Source organism: Misgurnus anguillicaudatus, chromosome 18, assembly GCF_027580225.2.
Source record: "Misgurnus anguillicaudatus chromosome 18, ASM2758022v2, whole genome shotgun sequence".
Lineage (NCBI taxonomy): Eukaryota > Metazoa > Chordata > Actinopteri > Cypriniformes > Cobitidae > Misgurnus > Misgurnus anguillicaudatus.
Genome location: NC_073354.2, coordinates 8,581,101 through 8,599,441, shown reverse-complemented (window position 1 = coordinate 8,599,441; position 18,341 = coordinate 8,581,101). Strand labels below are relative to the sequence as shown.

Sequence of the window (18,341 nt, the reverse complement as noted above, 5' to 3'; positions counted from 1 at the left end):
AGGCTAAATTAACCGAACAAGCCAACAAGCCTGAAGTTCGCATACTCGTCATTCCACATTACTGAATCCATTGAATTACATAAATACAGAAGCAGCATATGATGGACTCTCGTGGCTGTAGACGGTAATGATAAGGGGTGTGATGAGATCTCGTGCAACGAGATTAAATGTGTTTCGCGAGATTACATGTGTCTCGCGAGGTTTCTTGTGGAGGTGCTGGCCGTTTCTCAAATAAAAGACTGCATCCTTCGGAGGTAGCATTTTTAAACTGCATTTACTTCATCACTGTCTTATTAGAGACTATTAACAATTATAAACTTTAATAATTATTTATTTAATCTCAAATTTTTTTAATATGATCACTAGTTGCTAATGTAATGCTCTGTTAATTATCTTAAATAAACCTTGATGACGTATGCAGCCTGAATATGCGCCCTCCGAAGGATGCAGCTTTCTGTTTGACCCTTTTACAGTGCATGCATTATATTTGTCTTTTACTGCGTTTACTTTTTTTGTTTAGGTTTCCAATAATGCTCGTTTGGGAGCTCGTGTGAAGTCTGAGACGCGTTGTGTTTGTCTGTTGATCAGTGTCAGATGTGAAGTCTCAGCAGATTAAACCCTCACTCAGAGTTTACATGATTTAATGTCTTCATGTTCTTGCTCAAAAAATGACAGTGGCTGTATCATTTCTAGTGTAAAGAAATGGACATATATTAAATATTAATATGGATTTAAACATTGTTTGACTAAAAATAAGCGTTTCCCTCCGTCTAAAGTGAAAGTGAAGATAGCGTCCTCGAGACAAGTCCACTATCGCCCCCTGCAGGCATTTGTTATAATACATACATAATGCTTTTTATTTATAGGCCACAAAATGTTGTTTAATGTAACTTAGTTTTAATACTTTATTTGAACCAATTATTATTGCATCTTCGTTATTATGTAATTTTAAAAGCTACTGCTCACTTGGGTCTATTTTTATTACCCCAAAATAACAAATTACTTCATTATCAGTTAGCAAAATAATTGTTAGGGCCAGTCCTTGATTAGTTAAAACATTTAAAAATAATGCTATTTCAGTTTCGTCTCGGTTACGGATGTAACCCTCGTTCCCTGAAGGAGGGAACGGAGACGTCACGTCGTGACCGACGAATTGGGAACTCGCTTAAAGGGACCAATCTGCTTCGATAACTCCTAAAACGCCAATGAACTTGGCATTGAGATATTTGCATAATGCTGGCTCCGCCCCGCCAGGTGCGTATATAAGCAGCAGGTGCAAATATGGAAATTAGCTTCTTTTCCCTGAGAAAGCCAGGAGAATGTGACCGGCCGATAGCAGGGAGCAGCACCTGTGGCGACGGGACGTGACGTTTCCGTTCCCTCCTTGAGGGAACGTTCCCTTTCAGTCGGTCACTACGACGTCACGTTGTGACCTGCTGAACTGCTGGGCGAAAGACTCCACCGACTCGCCGAAGAGACCGGTCTGGGACACTGGAGCGTCTAAGAACTTGTTCTTATCCGCATCCGACATGTCCGCTAGACACAGCCACAGGTGCCATTCTTGGACCACCAGCGTGGACATGGCACGACCAATCGCCTGCGCTGTCACCTTCGTAGCGCGGAGAGCCAGATCGGTGGCAACCCAGAGCTCCGAGAGGACAGGCAACTCGTGTCCTCCCTCATGCAGATACCTCAAGGCCTTCGCTTGATGAACCTGCAGCAACGCCATTGCATGCAGGGCTGAAGCCGCCTCTCCGCATGCCAGGTGGGCAGCGCCCGTTAAACCGGACGACTGTCTGCAAGCACGGGAGGGGAGGGTTGGTCGGTCCTTCCAAGAGGCAGCGGTGGCCGGACACAGCTGCATCACGACCCCCCGCTCCACCGGAGGGATCCCCGTATAACCCTTAGTGGCTCCACCGGTGAGGGAGGTGAGGGGGGAGGGCTGAAACGGCCGCAATCTGGTTCCAAGTTCTTGTCAGCTCCTTGTGCACCTCGGGAAAGAAAGGCACTGGAGGAGAGGGCTGTGAAGCCCGGGCAGCTCCGAAGAACCAATCATCCAGACGGGACAGTTCGGGCTGAGAGGGGTTAACCCACTCTAAGCCTACGGTCTCCGCCGCTCGAGATAACACAGCCACCATCTCCGGATCGAACTCCGGCATCGCAACCCGACCAGAGGGAGGAAGAACGTTGGCATCCACTTCAGAGGGAGGGGGCCCACCCTCGGATGTTGCGGAGGCTGTGGACCCGGAGGGAGGCACAACAGATCCTACAGACATCGTAGAACACGACTCTGCAGTCTCCATTGGAACCTCTGCCGGCTGTGGACGAGGAGGCTGAGAGCCGGAGGACGAATCCCCCGACCGGTTCAGCACAGTGATGCGGAGGTCATCCTTTGAGAGCCTTACAGCCGCACCGTGGCGACGCTCAGCGCTCGCAGGACGAGGGTTGCGCTTTTCCCGGAGGAAAGACAACCGTCTCCGCAAATCCACAAGGGACATGTTCTCGCAGTGAGAACACTTACCCTCAGCAAACGCTGCCTCCGCATGCTCGATGCCCAAGCACAAGAAACAACGCTCGTGACCATCCTTCGGACCCATGTACTATCCACACCCAAGATCGCATGGACGAAAAGCCATCCTGAAAAGGACGCTGATCTCCAAATATATGAGAGAGTGGCTGCCTTTAACAAGGCACAAAGCTCTCCGTATCACTCTTTTAGGGAAATTCACTCAAATGCTCAGTTGATGATGCGCACAGGGAAAGGCAACGCACACACTAAACTCAAAACAAAAAAGATGCAGAGTCATGGAATACTGCGAGGCGTCCGCTGTGGTACTGCTAGTTCAACCAACTTCAGCAATCGATCCCAAACAGAGTAGAGTAGCTTCTCAGTAGCAGATACTGCCGGCTTTCGAAGCGAAAAAGCTAATTTCCATATTTGCACCTGCACAAAGCTCTCCGTATCACTCTTTTAGGGAAATTCACTCAAATGCTCAGTTGATGATGCGCACAGGGAAAGGCAACACACACACTAAACTCAAAACAAAAAAGATGCAGAGTCATGGAATACTGCGAGGTGTCCGCTGTGGTACTGCTAGTCCAACCAACTTCAGCAATCGATCCCAAACAGAGTAGAGTAGCTTCTCAGTAGCAGATACTGCCGGCTTTCGAAGCGAAAAAGCTAATTTCCATATTTGCACCTGCTGCTTATATACACACCTGGCGGGGCGGCGCCAGCATTATGCAAATATCTCAATGCCAAGTTCATTGGCGTTTTAGTAGTTATCGAAGTAGATTGGTCCCTCTAAGCGAGTTCCCAATTCGTCGGTCACGACGTGACGTCGTAGTGACCGACTGAAAGGGAACTTATTCATTTATTTTATCATTGAGGGTTTCTTAAAAAACCTCGGATTTCATCTTGTCTCGTGAATTTAGTGTCTCGTCACACCCCTAGTAATGATGTCTCTTGCCTCATAAATGTCAAAATTAATTTACTGACTTACAAGGCGCACGTGACTGTAAGACGCAGCACCAGCTAAGTTATGGAAAAAACACGGCTTATAGACCGAAAAATACAGTATTTTTAGTTTATTTGTGTTAGTCTTGTAAACACACAATACAGTTTCAATTAGTTTTCTTTTTTGTAATAAATAATAATACCAAATAAATACCGAAAATAAACCGAGGGACATAATTCAGATCTGAGGGTGCAATGCCCCCTTTTGGCGCAGGTCCTGCTTAAACAGAATTTCAATATCCATTGAATCTTACTATAGCACAAATGGTTCTTAATAGTGAATAAAGGTTGTACAGACTATAAAAAGATAAGAAAATAATGACTCTTTTAAAAACCTTTGACCAAAGGTCGAAGATTCTTTGGGGAACCAAAACTGGTTCTTATATTGCTGTGAATGAACCCTTTTAAAAACCTTTATTTTTAGGAGTTTACTCTGATGCCGTGGCTTGTCAAGTTATAAGCGACTCATAAATGACACTATTTATTTTCAGAGTATGACTTCACGGATGTTGACATACTTGTTTGATGGAGTCAGAAGAGGACAGGCACACGGCTGACAGTCATTGGCTGTTCCCCGGGTGGCATCTCCGTAGTAACCAGAGGCACATCGCTCACAGTTTGGTCCTGCTGTGTGGTCCCTACAATCCTACAATACATACACAAAACTTGTGAAATAACCTATATGAAGAGATAAACAACATACAGTGTATGTAATATCTGCACAGCATCATGACTTTTCAATTTACAAAATACAACAAATACAAAACAAACTCCTATTCTTATAACACAGACCTACATTTATAACATTTATAATGTGTTGGCTAACATGAACTAACAATGAAAAATATTTTCAAAGCATTTTTAAATCTTGATGATTGTTTGTTAAAATGTCAATACATTTGTTTATTTTTATAAATGTATAAACTTTTATAAATGTATTGGTAAATGCTGAAGTTAACACGAACTAAGATTAATAAATAATGTCGAAGTATTATTCCCTGTTAGTTAATCTTAGTTAGAGCATAAGCTACTGTTAAAAAACACAATACTGTTAAGTGTAACCGAACTGCCTAATGTTCACACGATCAGTCTTAGACCGTAACACAACATTCATCTGTTTGCTCCAGTCACATACAGTGTATGTGTGTTTTAGAAGAAGATTTAATCAGACTTTAAAAGGTTTGTGGAATAATATCTTTGAAAGATATTCAAGTAATATATCTACGTTTGCCTGCAGTAAATAATAAATGTGTCACTGCTATTTACTTTTTCACAGTTAGTTGTCAGAACATTTAAAGGAACAGAGAATAAAAACGCATGAGGATTTGAACATCATGAGCTCGCAGGTGTCTGCACAGACTCTGACAGTATAAATCAGACTGATTCACAACAGTATATTATTGTGTTTCATGATGACAACTAAACAAGCTGTGACTGTTCACATTCAAGTTCACATGCATCAAAGTTTGATTTCACTCATTGATTTAAATCAATGGAATCATGGGATAGTGAAGTGTCCATCGTATGCACGCTTCGAAATTAACCGGAAGTAGTAGGTTATTCGGGTACTTTTCGCATACTGTTTTTGGAATACTACGTATTCGGACATACTACTCGCCTTGCCCATGCTCTTTGCCTACTATATAGTATGGAAGTAGGCGGTTTCGGACGCAGTCGCAGCACATCACTCGTTCCCAGGGTGTTACGCACCAAAGCTCCACCTTGGCTCCTCCCTTCGACAACTCCACCCTGGGGCTTCATCCTTGCTTGCTCTGGACCAACATTCGGCTCCTCCTGCTCCGGGCTTCTCCCTGACTCCTTACTTTGTCATCACCCCCCTGGTTTTGTTTCCTTGTTGTCTGTTCTCTACCCCCCCCACCACCACTTTGGTGTAGTTTAATTTAAGGCACACTTAGGGGGAGGGGGAAGTACTGTTACATCCTTGTCTGTTTTCCTGCCCGTCTTCCTCCTTCAACCTCATCCGGAATACATCTCCCATTATCCTCTTCACTCCTTCACCTGAACTGTGTTTGTCATTTTCCTCACCTGCCATCAATCATCATAATATTTATATATACTCTGTCTGTTCTCCCTATTGTTGTCTGTTATTGTCTATTGTCACCTGTTTTAGTGTGTTTATATTGTAGTCATTAGTCCCTTTCACACATACAGTCTTTACTGGTAATTTACTGGTAAATTGCAATTAACATGTCATGTGTGAACAGAACCTTTCCGGTAAATCAGTGCTCCCAATTTACCAGTAAGACAGGTTTTAAGATTAACGGTAATTTACCGGTAAGCGCTGTGTGTGAACGAAAAATATAGCATTACCGGCATTTAGAACGGACTACGTCAGACCGCGCTGACAGATCGGGCCAATCAGAAAGTTTTTTATACAGGTGACGCGGTTTCCCCCAGACTGTTTACGGACGTTTCCACACACATGTTGCTTAAAAGTCGAGCACACCTGAAGTTAACATCCACATTTCTTCACCAAAGTTGTTTAAAACAGCTTACCATCTAATTGCCAAATTGCCGACGTCCTTAGCACACCATCTGTGAAGCGTAATGTGCAAACGCGCAGGTTCCGTTTGATGCCGCCTAACGCAATGTTGTTTGGTCACGAGCAACTTCGCGACCGTTTGCCACAGATGTGAAAACAACAAAATACGGACCGTGGGTATTAAGTCATAACCCGCCGTTTACAAATACGACACGGACGGAGCTCGCCGGCCGCCCGCCACAGGTAACTTCCGCTTTCTCTCCGAGTTTACCGGTATTTTGATACTGATGTGTGAATGATGTCTTACTGGTAAAAAGACGGAACGTCACTGCATGTGTGAACAGCACATTTTGTATTTACTGGTAAATTCATTCTGGTAAATTCATGGTAATTTACTAGAATTACTGTGTGAAAGAGGCTAATGTCTTTAGTTTAATAAATCTGTTATTTTATTAGGGGTGACACAATTCTCCAAATCCTAGTTTCGGTTATATTTTCGATTCTAAGGTTACGATTCGATTCTCGGTTTTTACCTTTTTTTTGAAAGCACCAAAAAATGCTATGCCATTTTAGACTAGACTTTTATTAAATATATCTGATCATGAACACAGAGATGCCCTGCCATGTTAGTCGTGCTGCCAGTGGAAAAATATGGTATAAGCAAATACCTGATAAAATGAAACTTCCTGTCAGTACTTTTCACCTTAAAAACGCACTTTTATTACCGTTAGTTAAGATTGTGAGACTATACCCCAATAAGTCATGTTTAAATGCTGTTTTCATAACTCTTAAGCTAGTGAAAGAAGTTGTTGTGAAACTTAAACAGATCTCAGTTCAGAGAAACAACTGTCACAGATGCCGCTCTGTTCTGATTGAGTTTAGCTGAAGGTGGGAGGCGCGTGCTGTTTTTTGTTTTTCCATGTAAAGAGCAGCTCGTGTGGTGTCTCCTGCATTTGCCATGCTATTTTTTAACTGGCTGTAGCTAGCGAAGTTAGAGGAGGTTGACTCGCTAGTTTTTTTTACGCTTGGCAAGCCGACAGGACGTGACATGGGGGCGTGGCAGCATCAACGATTCCATTTTTAATTCAAGGTTGTGACTTAATTTCAATTGATTTTGATTTAAAATCGAAATCGTGATACCCTTATATTTTATATATCCATCGTCTCTCCTTCATCGTCCACCACCCCATACCGTAACAAGATAATTTAAGCTACTCAGACAGAGTTCATATTTGATTGATGATTTGAAGGTTTGTTAATGTGTTTGTTATTTACTGTAGACATGATTCAATAAACAGAGGTTAGATAAGTGAAATAAGTGAAAGTGAAGATGAACCCAGACCTAATTTGTGTTTGCATACAAATGAACAAATCCATTTAGACCTGTGACATTTACTCTGAATTTACATTGACAGAGTAAGAGAAAGAGAGAGCCAGACAAACAAAGAGAGTAGGGCTGCATAACAACTAATCGCAATTAATCGTTTGCAGAATAAAAGTATCATATGTACTGTTTATAATAATTATGTATATATAAATACGGACACATGCAGGTATACATTTAAGATATATTTACATGTGTATATATATTTATATATAATTTATACTATATAAACATGAATACTTAATAGATACACATATTTTAAAATTATACATGCATGTATGTATGTGTCTTTATATATACATAATTATTATACACAGTACTAAAACTATGTGTAAACATTACACATCTTGGGCCCTATTTTAACTAACTAAGCACATAAAGCGAACAGCGCAACGTCTAAATGGGCGTGTCCGAATCCACTTTTGCTAATTTAACGACGGGTAAAATGGTTTGTGCGCCGAGCGCATGGTCGAAAAGGGTTGGTCCTATCTTTTTAATGAGTAATGGGAATATTTTGGGCGTAGCAAGTCTCAGCTGTCATCCCCTTTAAAAGCCAGTTGCGCTGGCGCTATGTCTAATCCCTATTTAGATGACGGACTTTGTAAACTGAAAAACTAAGCGGAGGAAGAAGATCCCCAGTTTAAGAATAATGTAAAAAAATTTTGTTGTTTTTCACTTGTATTGAAACTGTTATTTTTTATTAAAACCTGTTTTCTTTTAGTCATGGAAGTAAAAAAGCAGGGATTTAATTGCTTTAAATGTATGGCTATCCAATATCATCAAAAAATAATTTACAAATATGCCAGAAAAGGTTTGTACTCTAAAAATGCTTTATTTGTAACAAACTGGAGATAAAGAATTAAAAAATGTCTCTCCGCGCGTTTTAGCACTTGGACAGCGTCAGGTTTTTTAAGCATTGCTTAAAATGTTTCTCATCTCACCATATTCACAGGTACAGAGTCATCATATACAATAAATCCATGAGGTAGCATTTAAAAAAACATTTAAAAATAGATGCATTTGTTTAAAGCAAAGCATTTATTTACTTACCAGGCTGCAGGTGAAGCAGCTCTTTGCGCTTCCTAACGTCTCATAATTAGTCCTCATTTATGTCCAAGAGACTCAATAATAACATTTTACATTTTATTCCTTTAATCTTTCATATTTAAAAGCGTTTTTGTGCTGCTGCCCATTCATGTAGTATGTGTTAAGCAAACCAGCGTTGTCGTCCCGTTTATAGGCGCATATTACTAATGCGCTCTTTAAATAACAAAACCATATTGCGCCATTGACTTTAGAGCAGGTTTTTGTTGGTCAATGGCGTAGTCTATTTTAGTTGCCTCAAAATAGCAACGCGCCAACAATGCGCCTGAACACATCTCGTTTTCAGACCAGAACGCCCATGGGCGCAAAAGGGGGCGCAAATGCATTTGCTATTTAAACAACGTGGCCCTAAACGTGAAAATTATAATTGCGCAGGGTGGAAGCTAGCAAAAGACACTTGAGTCGCGTATTGCGCTTCATTGCGCTGGGTGTAAGATAGAGCCCCTTGTGTCTAGTTAAGGACAACACATCTAGTGTGTTGTCCTTAACACATATCTGTGTTATTTTTTGGAACAACACACTTTGTGTTGTTTAAACACATCTTGTGTTGTCCCGTTTATTTATTTGAACTCAAAATCGACACATCTTTCTTAGAGTCTATACGATGTAAACAAAAACGTTTATTCTGCAAATGATTAGTTGCAATTAGTTGTTATGCAACCCTAAAAGAGAGTAAATAAACAGACAGACATAACATTCTTAATTCTAAACTTTTAATTCTGATTTAATTTTAATTTAATTTGACTTTATTCTGTATTACATACTTTTTTAAGTGTTACATATTATTACATATTTTGCACTACTTGTATGCACCCCAGCTGTAAAGGCTTTGTTATTACAAATGTACAGTTTTTGTCATGCTAATAAAGCACGAACTGCAATAAGATAGATAACATAAGACCTTTCAATTCAACAATCTGTCACACAAACACACACACACACATATATTTACCTGGCAGTATCCAGTGATGTCATCACAGCGGTTTGAGTGTCCGTGGCATTGACAGAATTCACACAAACCCCGATACAAAGTTCCATTCACCCTGCGATATCCAAGAGCACACATCTGCAAAACAAACACAACAACACTTCATTAAACCAGACATATCAATGATGATTGATCACCACACAATAATGAGTGAAGTGAGGAACAAGTTTTGATTTAAAATGTGTCATGAAGTGTGTTAACTGTACATGCTGGCAGTAATGAATCTGTGGCAGCTCACCAACTGTACGACACAAACTGCTTTGATTTACTAAATGAAGGAGAAAATTAGTTTCTCTTAATTGAAGTTCATGGTAAGTTTATATATAAGTGACTGATAAGAGCTGTTCACATGTAGTGTATCAGTGTATTTTTGAGCTGTTCATATGTTTACTCACAAACATCACATCTAACCGCCGTGATTACTGGATTTCAGTAACAAATCACTTGTTTGTCTATACAGTGTAGTGAGATACTGTACAACACAATCAGAACTGATTTAATCCAGCTCATGTCATTTGATTTACTGTAAAATCAGTCTACATAATCTGAAGAACATTCTGTAAAGATATCATTTTATTAATTTTAAGTGTTGACTAAAATCATGTCACAGATTAAAATCAGTGAGTCAAATCAAACTTTGATGGTCTTAAACTTATCATCACTAGATTATGAGACTTTAGCCTGGATTTCACAGACAGGGTCACATATGTTCACATATAAACAGCTTTAACAGATTTGATGTTATGCTAACTACATTAGCATGTCGCTAAGTGTAATGAATGGATGCTTCATGAACAAAAATACACAGCAAGCACACATATTACGCTGGTCTATTTGTATCTATACTTCACAATAATGAATAAAATGCAATTAGGCTATGTTAAAAATATTCCCTTGACTTCCTCAATTCACAAAGCTCATCACAATGCATTCTGGGATTGCTGCATTCCTGCCTAGTGTTTATCACTGTGACAGAAGCATGCTTATGAGCAGAAATAACATGTTGACTTAAAGGGCATCTAATATCCATGTTTGGACATAAATGTTTGTTGGCAGTGTGTGAACACCCTGCTGAAAAAACAACATACCAGCATATGTTGTGTTTTGGTGCTGGTTTGCTAGTAAACACCATCAGCATCAGCACCAGCATTAGCACCAGCTAAATCAGCACCAAACCAGCACCAAACCAGCATTAGCTCCAGCATCCCATGCTGGTCATACTATCAAGACCAGCATAAGTTGTGTTTTGGTGCTGGTATGCTGGTGACCACCAGCTAAACCAGCATCAAACCAGCATAGACCAGCATAATTCCCATGCTGGTTTGAGTTTTTTCAGCAGGGCACAACCACCCTTCAATGAAAAAATCCACCCGTTTCTTTTTTTTAATCCCCATAAAACCAAAGCAGTCTCAATAGATACTTCTCTTGTTAATGTGATGTCACACTGCTAAAGCCCCACCCACAGCCTGTTACGGTTAATCCGCGTCATGTCTTGTTTCTGTTCCGATTGTTGTCACCTGGACATTCATTGATGAATTACCTGATTCATCACACATGTTTGTTATCTAGTCTGTAGCCGTTTCTCAATGTCAAGGAAGAATCCTCGGAAGCCAGAATTTCAAGGATGCTACGTCATCGACATCCGTCGAAGGACTGTTCCAATGTCGAGGATCCTCGGAATTTCAGCCAAGAACTGAGTCCTTCGTTCGAGAAATCTCCCATATACAGAAAAGGATGCATATGTGTATCCTTCGTGCTCTTCCCACGCTGAAATCACCCACAATCCTATGCGCGCAGGGACGAAAGCACACATTTTCATTGACGTAATGACGCAATAACGTGCACTTGCTAGCCTGTTCCATTTACGTGTTCTTCGAATGCTAAAGAGAAGCCTCGCCTAGCCTCTGAAGGAAGTGACTTGTAAGGACTAGTTCTGCCAAGGAAGTATCCTTGACATTGAGAAACGGCCCGTGTGTTTTTATACCCTTGTAGGTGTCACACTCACTGCTGGATCATTGTAATTACTTCCTTGTCTGTTCCTGTGTCGTTGTTGTTTCTCGTGTTTTATTTCCTGTTTGTTAATAAATGTTATTTATGTTAAGTAAACTTGCGTCCTTACTCCTGTTCCCAGTCGTGACACAGCCACTGACTGACCGTCCTTCATTACCATAATTTCCACCCTCAGCAAGTTCTACACCGTCTAAATTATCTCAATAGTGAGATACTATTGTCTCAGACTGTATTCGCATGAATTAGAGGTCTTCACGGGTCCACTTAGATCCGAAAACCCGAGGTCCGACACGAGACCCGATCGGGTTCGGGTCTAAAAGTTTCACATGTGCCTCGGACACGGGTCGGGTACAATAATAGCGGCATCGGGTCTCGGGTAATTTAAAGCAACACTATGTAGTTTTTTTACCTTTAAATAATGTCTCTAAAATTATTTCAGTGATAGAAGAACTTTTAACTGGACAAATTGTACTGTTGCTGCAACCTGAGCAGCCTCCTAGCTGCTACAAGCACACTCTGAAAGTGGCGGTGGAGGGTAGAGCACACAGCCCCGCCCCTCCCCCTGCCTGCAGAAGAGTGTCTGAAATCAGGCACTGTTGCGCTTTTCAACCACATGGGGGAGCTGTAAGTCATTTTTACATGGAAACTACATAGTGTTGCTTTAAAAATGAATGTGTTTTTTCTGAACGGACCCAAGAAGACCCGAACTCTCTCCCCTGTGTGCGTCAATGTCCTTTTCAAACCTATCATCTGTTTGCCAAGAGCGCTTGCGACATTGTGTGGTTGTCGGAAGGTTCATTTTCGTCGAGACAAACAAGTCAGTCAATTATAAATGTACATTTTAGCGGTTACGTTGGTGTCGTCATCAGATAACAAAGTAAAACGAATGGAGCAGCTCGCCAAATTGGTTTCAAGGACACCGGAGTTTCTTTCTGTCTGACTGCTGCGCGTGGGTCTGCAGAATGCACACACGTCATTGCCGTTTTCATTCGGTTCCAGTCGGGTTAAAAAAAAATTCACTACTTCGGGTCTAATTTTCTCGGGTTTGTCTCGGGTCGGGTCTTTCTTTAAAAAATTTTTATTTATGCACGTCGGGTTCGGGTATGAAGTGATTCGGGTCATTTCGAGTCGGGTACATTTCTTTGGACCCGAGAAGACCTCTAGCATGAATCACATTTTAACTGAAAGCGCTCACTGTCTCTTTTGGTAAGGGTGTGAGGAGCAGTAGCTCATGTTGATACAAGACTTCTAACAAGTATTTTAAGGTTGGATGAGTGTCATGTTGATTTGCATAATGATGTTTTTCTGTGTTACCCCAGAGTAATCGATGTCCACAGCCCAACCACATCTTTAAAAAATCCCTTTACTCGCTCCTGACAACATTATGCTCTGGTCTTGATGATCACAGTGTCTGATGTTATATAGGTCTGGATGTTTATCTGATTACATCAGCATAAAAAAACTGCTCACTCAGAAATCAATAGCTACTGGAGCTTTAACAGATGACAGTAATTTACTGTAGTCCAGCACTGCTGATCCACACTCACATCTCACACAGTACTGATTCAACAGCAGCTCTACTTCACAAATAACAAATATCCATAGAAAGACTGTATGTGTTATGTATTTTTATAACACACTCATTGCATCTGCTATAAAAAATATACTCAACAGATTTTGTCAGCTTACTGAATCCTTAAAGATATTCATGATATTAGGAGTTTTGTGTGAGGCTGTTAAATGAGTCATATGATCTGATTTCATGTTTTCCTTTGTCTTTAGAGTGTTAAAAGCTGTCTATGCATATAAAATATTTCAAATTTTAAGGTTTCAAACCCAAAAAGATATTCTTTTTAAAAGATAAGGCCCATCTACACCTTCCTAAAATGCTTCATTCAAACACACCCCGCAGTTGGACTTCATACTGAAAGGACAGGGCTGGATTATCCATAGACGGGATTGGGCGAGTGCCCTGGGGCACCAGGCAGTAGGGGGGCACCAAGTTTTCTAGACTGTGACCAAATGGATAAAAAATGAAAACTATATTGTATGGCGGAAGAGCACTTTGTTTGCAGCGCTTCCACGATGGCGCGCAGTAACATTATGACTCCTGACTACTCCCCTTCTCGCTCAAACTTCCGTCAATATTACTGCGCCCCAGGTCAAAGTGCTGCAAAAAAAACAAAACGATTTATAATCGTGCGTAAGCTCTACGCCGTAGCTACACTGTAGATTATCTGCACTAGATGTCGCCTTGGGGCTCTGAGCATGCGTCAAAACCGCCGCCATCTTAGAACAGGGGTCTTGTCATTGCAAGTAGCTAGGTAAAGCTGCTATCTACGCCTGTACTTCGAATTCATGAACGATGCCGGACTTTTGTGCTGCGCATGGATGAAAGGGCTACTAGCACTATGCATTACAGTTAGAAAAAGTAAATTTTCATAAAATCAAAACTTTTATTTTTTCCTGTACTAAATGCTAAATACATGTCTTACTGTTGAAACGAACCAAAAGAAAACCAAGAAAATCGCGTTCATGACAATTTATGGTGATTTTATTTCTGTTACACCATTGACTACAATGACGCTGATGCGGGATTCCCCTGTTTCAAGATGGCGGCTCTGTTTGACGCATTCGGTCCAATGAACTGCCGTAGCCAAGGCAACATCTAGTGTATATATCTATGGGTTACCGCTAGCGCTGTAATTGGTCCACCAGAACCCCTCCTGTCAGGTAAAAAAACTGCGTCATAGGTATAGGGGTGGGCAATACGGCCTCAAAATTATATAATGATATTTTAAGAATTTTGCGGTAATATTTATGACGGTATAAAAAATTATGGAAAAGGAAGGGCAATTTCCATCCAATGAGCTGTCATTGATGACAGACTTCCTAATTCAAAGTGTAAATCCACTGTCACGAGGTGGCCGAAGCAGCATTAAAGTGCAAAAGTAGTGACAGAATCACACAGCATGAGTCAAATGTAAACAAAGTACAAACTAGAGATGAAATGGAATGAAAATTTTACATCACTATGACACTACCACAAATTTTCAGTAATTTTCACAGATCCCAGTAACTTCATTAGCTAACAATTTAAAATTTTGATTTGTAATTTTGATTTGACATGTAAGTGCACTTTTGTTCGCATAAACATCAAATAAATAACATTAAAATTAATCATGGCACATTTGGGTTCGTGAGATAAATGCTCATGTAGTTTAGATAAAAATCAGGTGAATAAATCAGATTTTCATAAAAACACAGAATAAATCGGCAAGGCATCTGTCTGTTGTGAGAAATAGGGTGTACTTTAGGACCAAGTGAATAGTGCGCCCGCGCCTCGCAGCAGTCGCTGAAAAAAAAACAGGGTAAAATGGAGCTTTAAACTCATCAGATCGCTCATCAGAATAATGGAAAATGAATAGAAAAGGTGGATCTGTCTAATTAAATATTAAGTAAGCGTGCGTCTGTATAACCAGAATGTGAACATTTGTGAACATTTTTTGGATTTAAATTCAGTCAGTAAAGTAATTTACTGTCATCACAGTGGTACAAGTTGGTAGTGTTTTCCCTATATAACGCAACTCCTTAACACTTTAGTTTAACAGTGACTAAAGTAATTTGCACAGCGATGCTCGGTTGAGTCATTAGTTTACTTTTCGGCCGCACATCACCCGCTGCTGCTAGTATCTCCTCCTCGCGTACAGCTTGGTTGTACTCGCGTTGCTATCGTGAACGGTATCTTATGGCACACCCCTACATAGGTATCTCCATTTGCGACGGTGAAAACAAAGAAGGGCAAAGTTGAGGAGTGATTTAACTCAAACTGCAATAAAAGTCGCTGTTTATTTACTTTCATCATTGCTGGTCTTCTCAAATCATACACAACAAGTTGCTGTTTCTTCTTCGTTTGTGGGTTAACTTGCCAATCTGCTTCTTCATTGACGGTCGCACTGCTACTGTGGTTACACGCATGGATACAGCCTACCAGCGGTCTGCGCATGTGTTTGCACGTTGACGCAGACGACGACGCAAAAGTATAAATGAAAACCTACGTGGAACCTACACCGTTGCTGCTAGGCCGTAGGACCTACACACAACTATAACGAGCCCTTAAGCTCTTCTGCCATACAATATAGTTTTCATTTATCCGTTAACTCTTTCCCCAATTTTTTCATAATTGGTCTAAGTTGAGGTAAGAACATAGTAAAATATTGAAAAACGGTGGTGTTTTCCTTTAACAAAAAAAATCTAGATTAATTTTAACCCAGCAATTGGGTTTGTCCATATTTGACCCAACCTTGACAAAAAAAAAAAAACAGAAAAAGTTGTGGCAATTTTAACAGAGCTCTCACCTAGTGTTATAGCCTTTATTACTCCAGACCATACTTCTGAAATGATGTCTATGCAAGGTTTATAAAAAGGAAAACAACGTTTTTGTGTCACTTATACAAACTTTGTAGTAATTCTTAAGATAAATCGTGTTTGCCGGGTCTAGCCAACAAACACTTAAACATGGTCACTTCAGAACAGAATTACTGCTTGCAATTACTATATACTCAATTTTCAAAACAGGACTAAATTCATTGAAGTCTGAGTACCAAAATGTTCCCTGTCCACATAATGAAGAGATGAAACATAGAGATGTTACCCTGCTGAACAAATCACGTCATCACTATATGTTGTACATGAGATGCTGTGGTGCTGCTGGCCAGTCAGACTTCTTAACTAAATTAACCATTGTTGAATTTCATCAGAAAGACGATGTTTGTAGATCAGCATTCTCTGCAGGTGAACTATATGCTACTAAAGCAACAAATCAGCTAAATGAAAAATCATGAAAGTCTAAGCAGGTCTTTTGAGCAGAGAGATGCCTTTGTGCCTACTACACAGCATCACAAAAGTCTTATGTCAAATGTCTGTATTCATAAATGTGTAGATAAAAAATATCTGTATTATTTACAGCATCTGGCATTACTCTGAAGTGTGTTATCCCATGAGGCCACGGTAAAGGCACACAGGAGCTGTCAGATTAAAAACCGAGTTGTAGTTTGGCCAGAATGTATTCGTTGATCAGTGCAGAGGTAAATACTTCACCAAATGCAAAACAATCCCATCATTCACAGCATATGATTTTGAACTTTGAACTTCCTTTAATTGCTTACCTCACATGAAGTGCCATCATATCCTGAAGGACATTGACACACCTCTACAGCACGAGCCTGAACACCACTACGAGCGTCCACGCTAGCAACCTGCATGCTCACGGTACCCAACCTGAGAAAGAGAGAGAGAGATTTTATTATTTATGTTCAATATTAAAGGAGGGATTTGAAACAGTGATTACAAAAAACTCTATATAAGAGTGTGAGTGTGCATTCGAAACACAGAGACAGCCGTCAGTACTGTAGCACACCTGTAGATGGCGCTGTGTTCCTGAACGAAAGAGGCCCGGAGTAAGAGATGCTCGATGTTGTTGAGTACAGCATGAAAGTCTTTCTTGCTGACAGCCAATCCTGAGGCATAATGCTGAAAGCTTTCTGGAAGAAGATCTATCCTGCGCTCCACTGCAGAGAATGGATACACATTCAACCCAGACTTGCTGTCAATCAAACGCAGACCACCACCCTAAAGGAGGAAAAGAGTGTAGAATCACTTTCACTTTATCTCTCTGGAGTTTGTAAATAATACATTAAGAGAGTGAAATCTGACAAGACTTATCGTTAAGGACATGGAGACATCCTCTCATAAATAAATACAATAACTACAGTGATCATATAATAATGAATACAAATAAGGTGGTAGTGTTACTCTTAAGAATGAAACTTTAGTCTAAGATATGATCTGTTTATGAGTGTGCGCGCACCGCGTGCGTGTGTGTGTGCGTGTGTGTGTGTGTGTAGGAAAGCAGAGAGAGATGTTTTTAATGGAAGGTGAAGTGTTTGCAGTGAAATGTGTTTAATAAATTGTGAAGAGCTGTGCAGGTGTGTGTGTGTGTGTATGTATTGATGCAATAACAGGTAACCCATATATCTCAGCCCTGACACTGCGAGGGGACTCATCCCAGAGCATTATGGGATAGGATTCATTCTGCCTGTTTATTTACCGATCCACCACACAGACTGCTGGGAAAAACAGGGTTTATTGACATGCACACACTCACAGACACACAGGTTGAAGATTGAGGAATTATGGGAGCTGTACTCTCTATTTGCACTGAGTTAATGAGGTATGCACATGCAAAACAGGGCTTAACGAACAATAATTACCTGTCATACACGCACACACACACACACGGACACACATACAGACACACGCACACTCGCGCACGTACAGAGTACACATGCACCCACTTATGCACACACACGCACATACACATGCACGCACACACACATGAACATACATACATACATGTGTATGTACACACACACCTTATCTGCTAAGGTCTGTAGATTAACATGACATAACATAGAAACTTAAAATGTGTGTATGTACACACACACACACACACACACACACACACACACACACACACACACACACACACACACACACACACACACACACACACACACACACACACACACACACACAGACACACAAGCAAGCAAGCGTTAATTGCATGCATCATAATAACAAGATTGCTATTCCTGGAGTAAAATGATATTGCTCAGACGTTTCTCTTTCGATGCTCAGGAGAAATACAAAAATACAATTAGTAGCAGAGTAAAGTAAAACAAATAAATGTAGATACAGCATCACTCAAATTATTTACAATTAATTAACACATTTCATGAAAAACATTTCAGTTCATATGTTGAGGTCAGATCTC

General features: G+C 40.5%; 1 protein-coding gene across 1 annotated transcript in view; it reads right to left on the bottom strand.

Annotated features, from left to right (window-relative positions):
- Positions 1–18,341, bottom strand: part of lama2 (laminin, alpha 2) — a 238,298-nt gene that overhangs the window by 111,280 nt on the left and 108,677 nt on the right. The window contains 4 exon segments of the mRNA XM_073855781.1: positions 4,036–4,163; positions 9,461–9,574; positions 16,675–16,786; positions 16,926–17,137. Of these exon segments, the coding sequence (XP_073711882.1) occupies positions 4,036–4,163; positions 9,461–9,574; positions 16,675–16,786; positions 16,926–17,137 (566 nt within the window).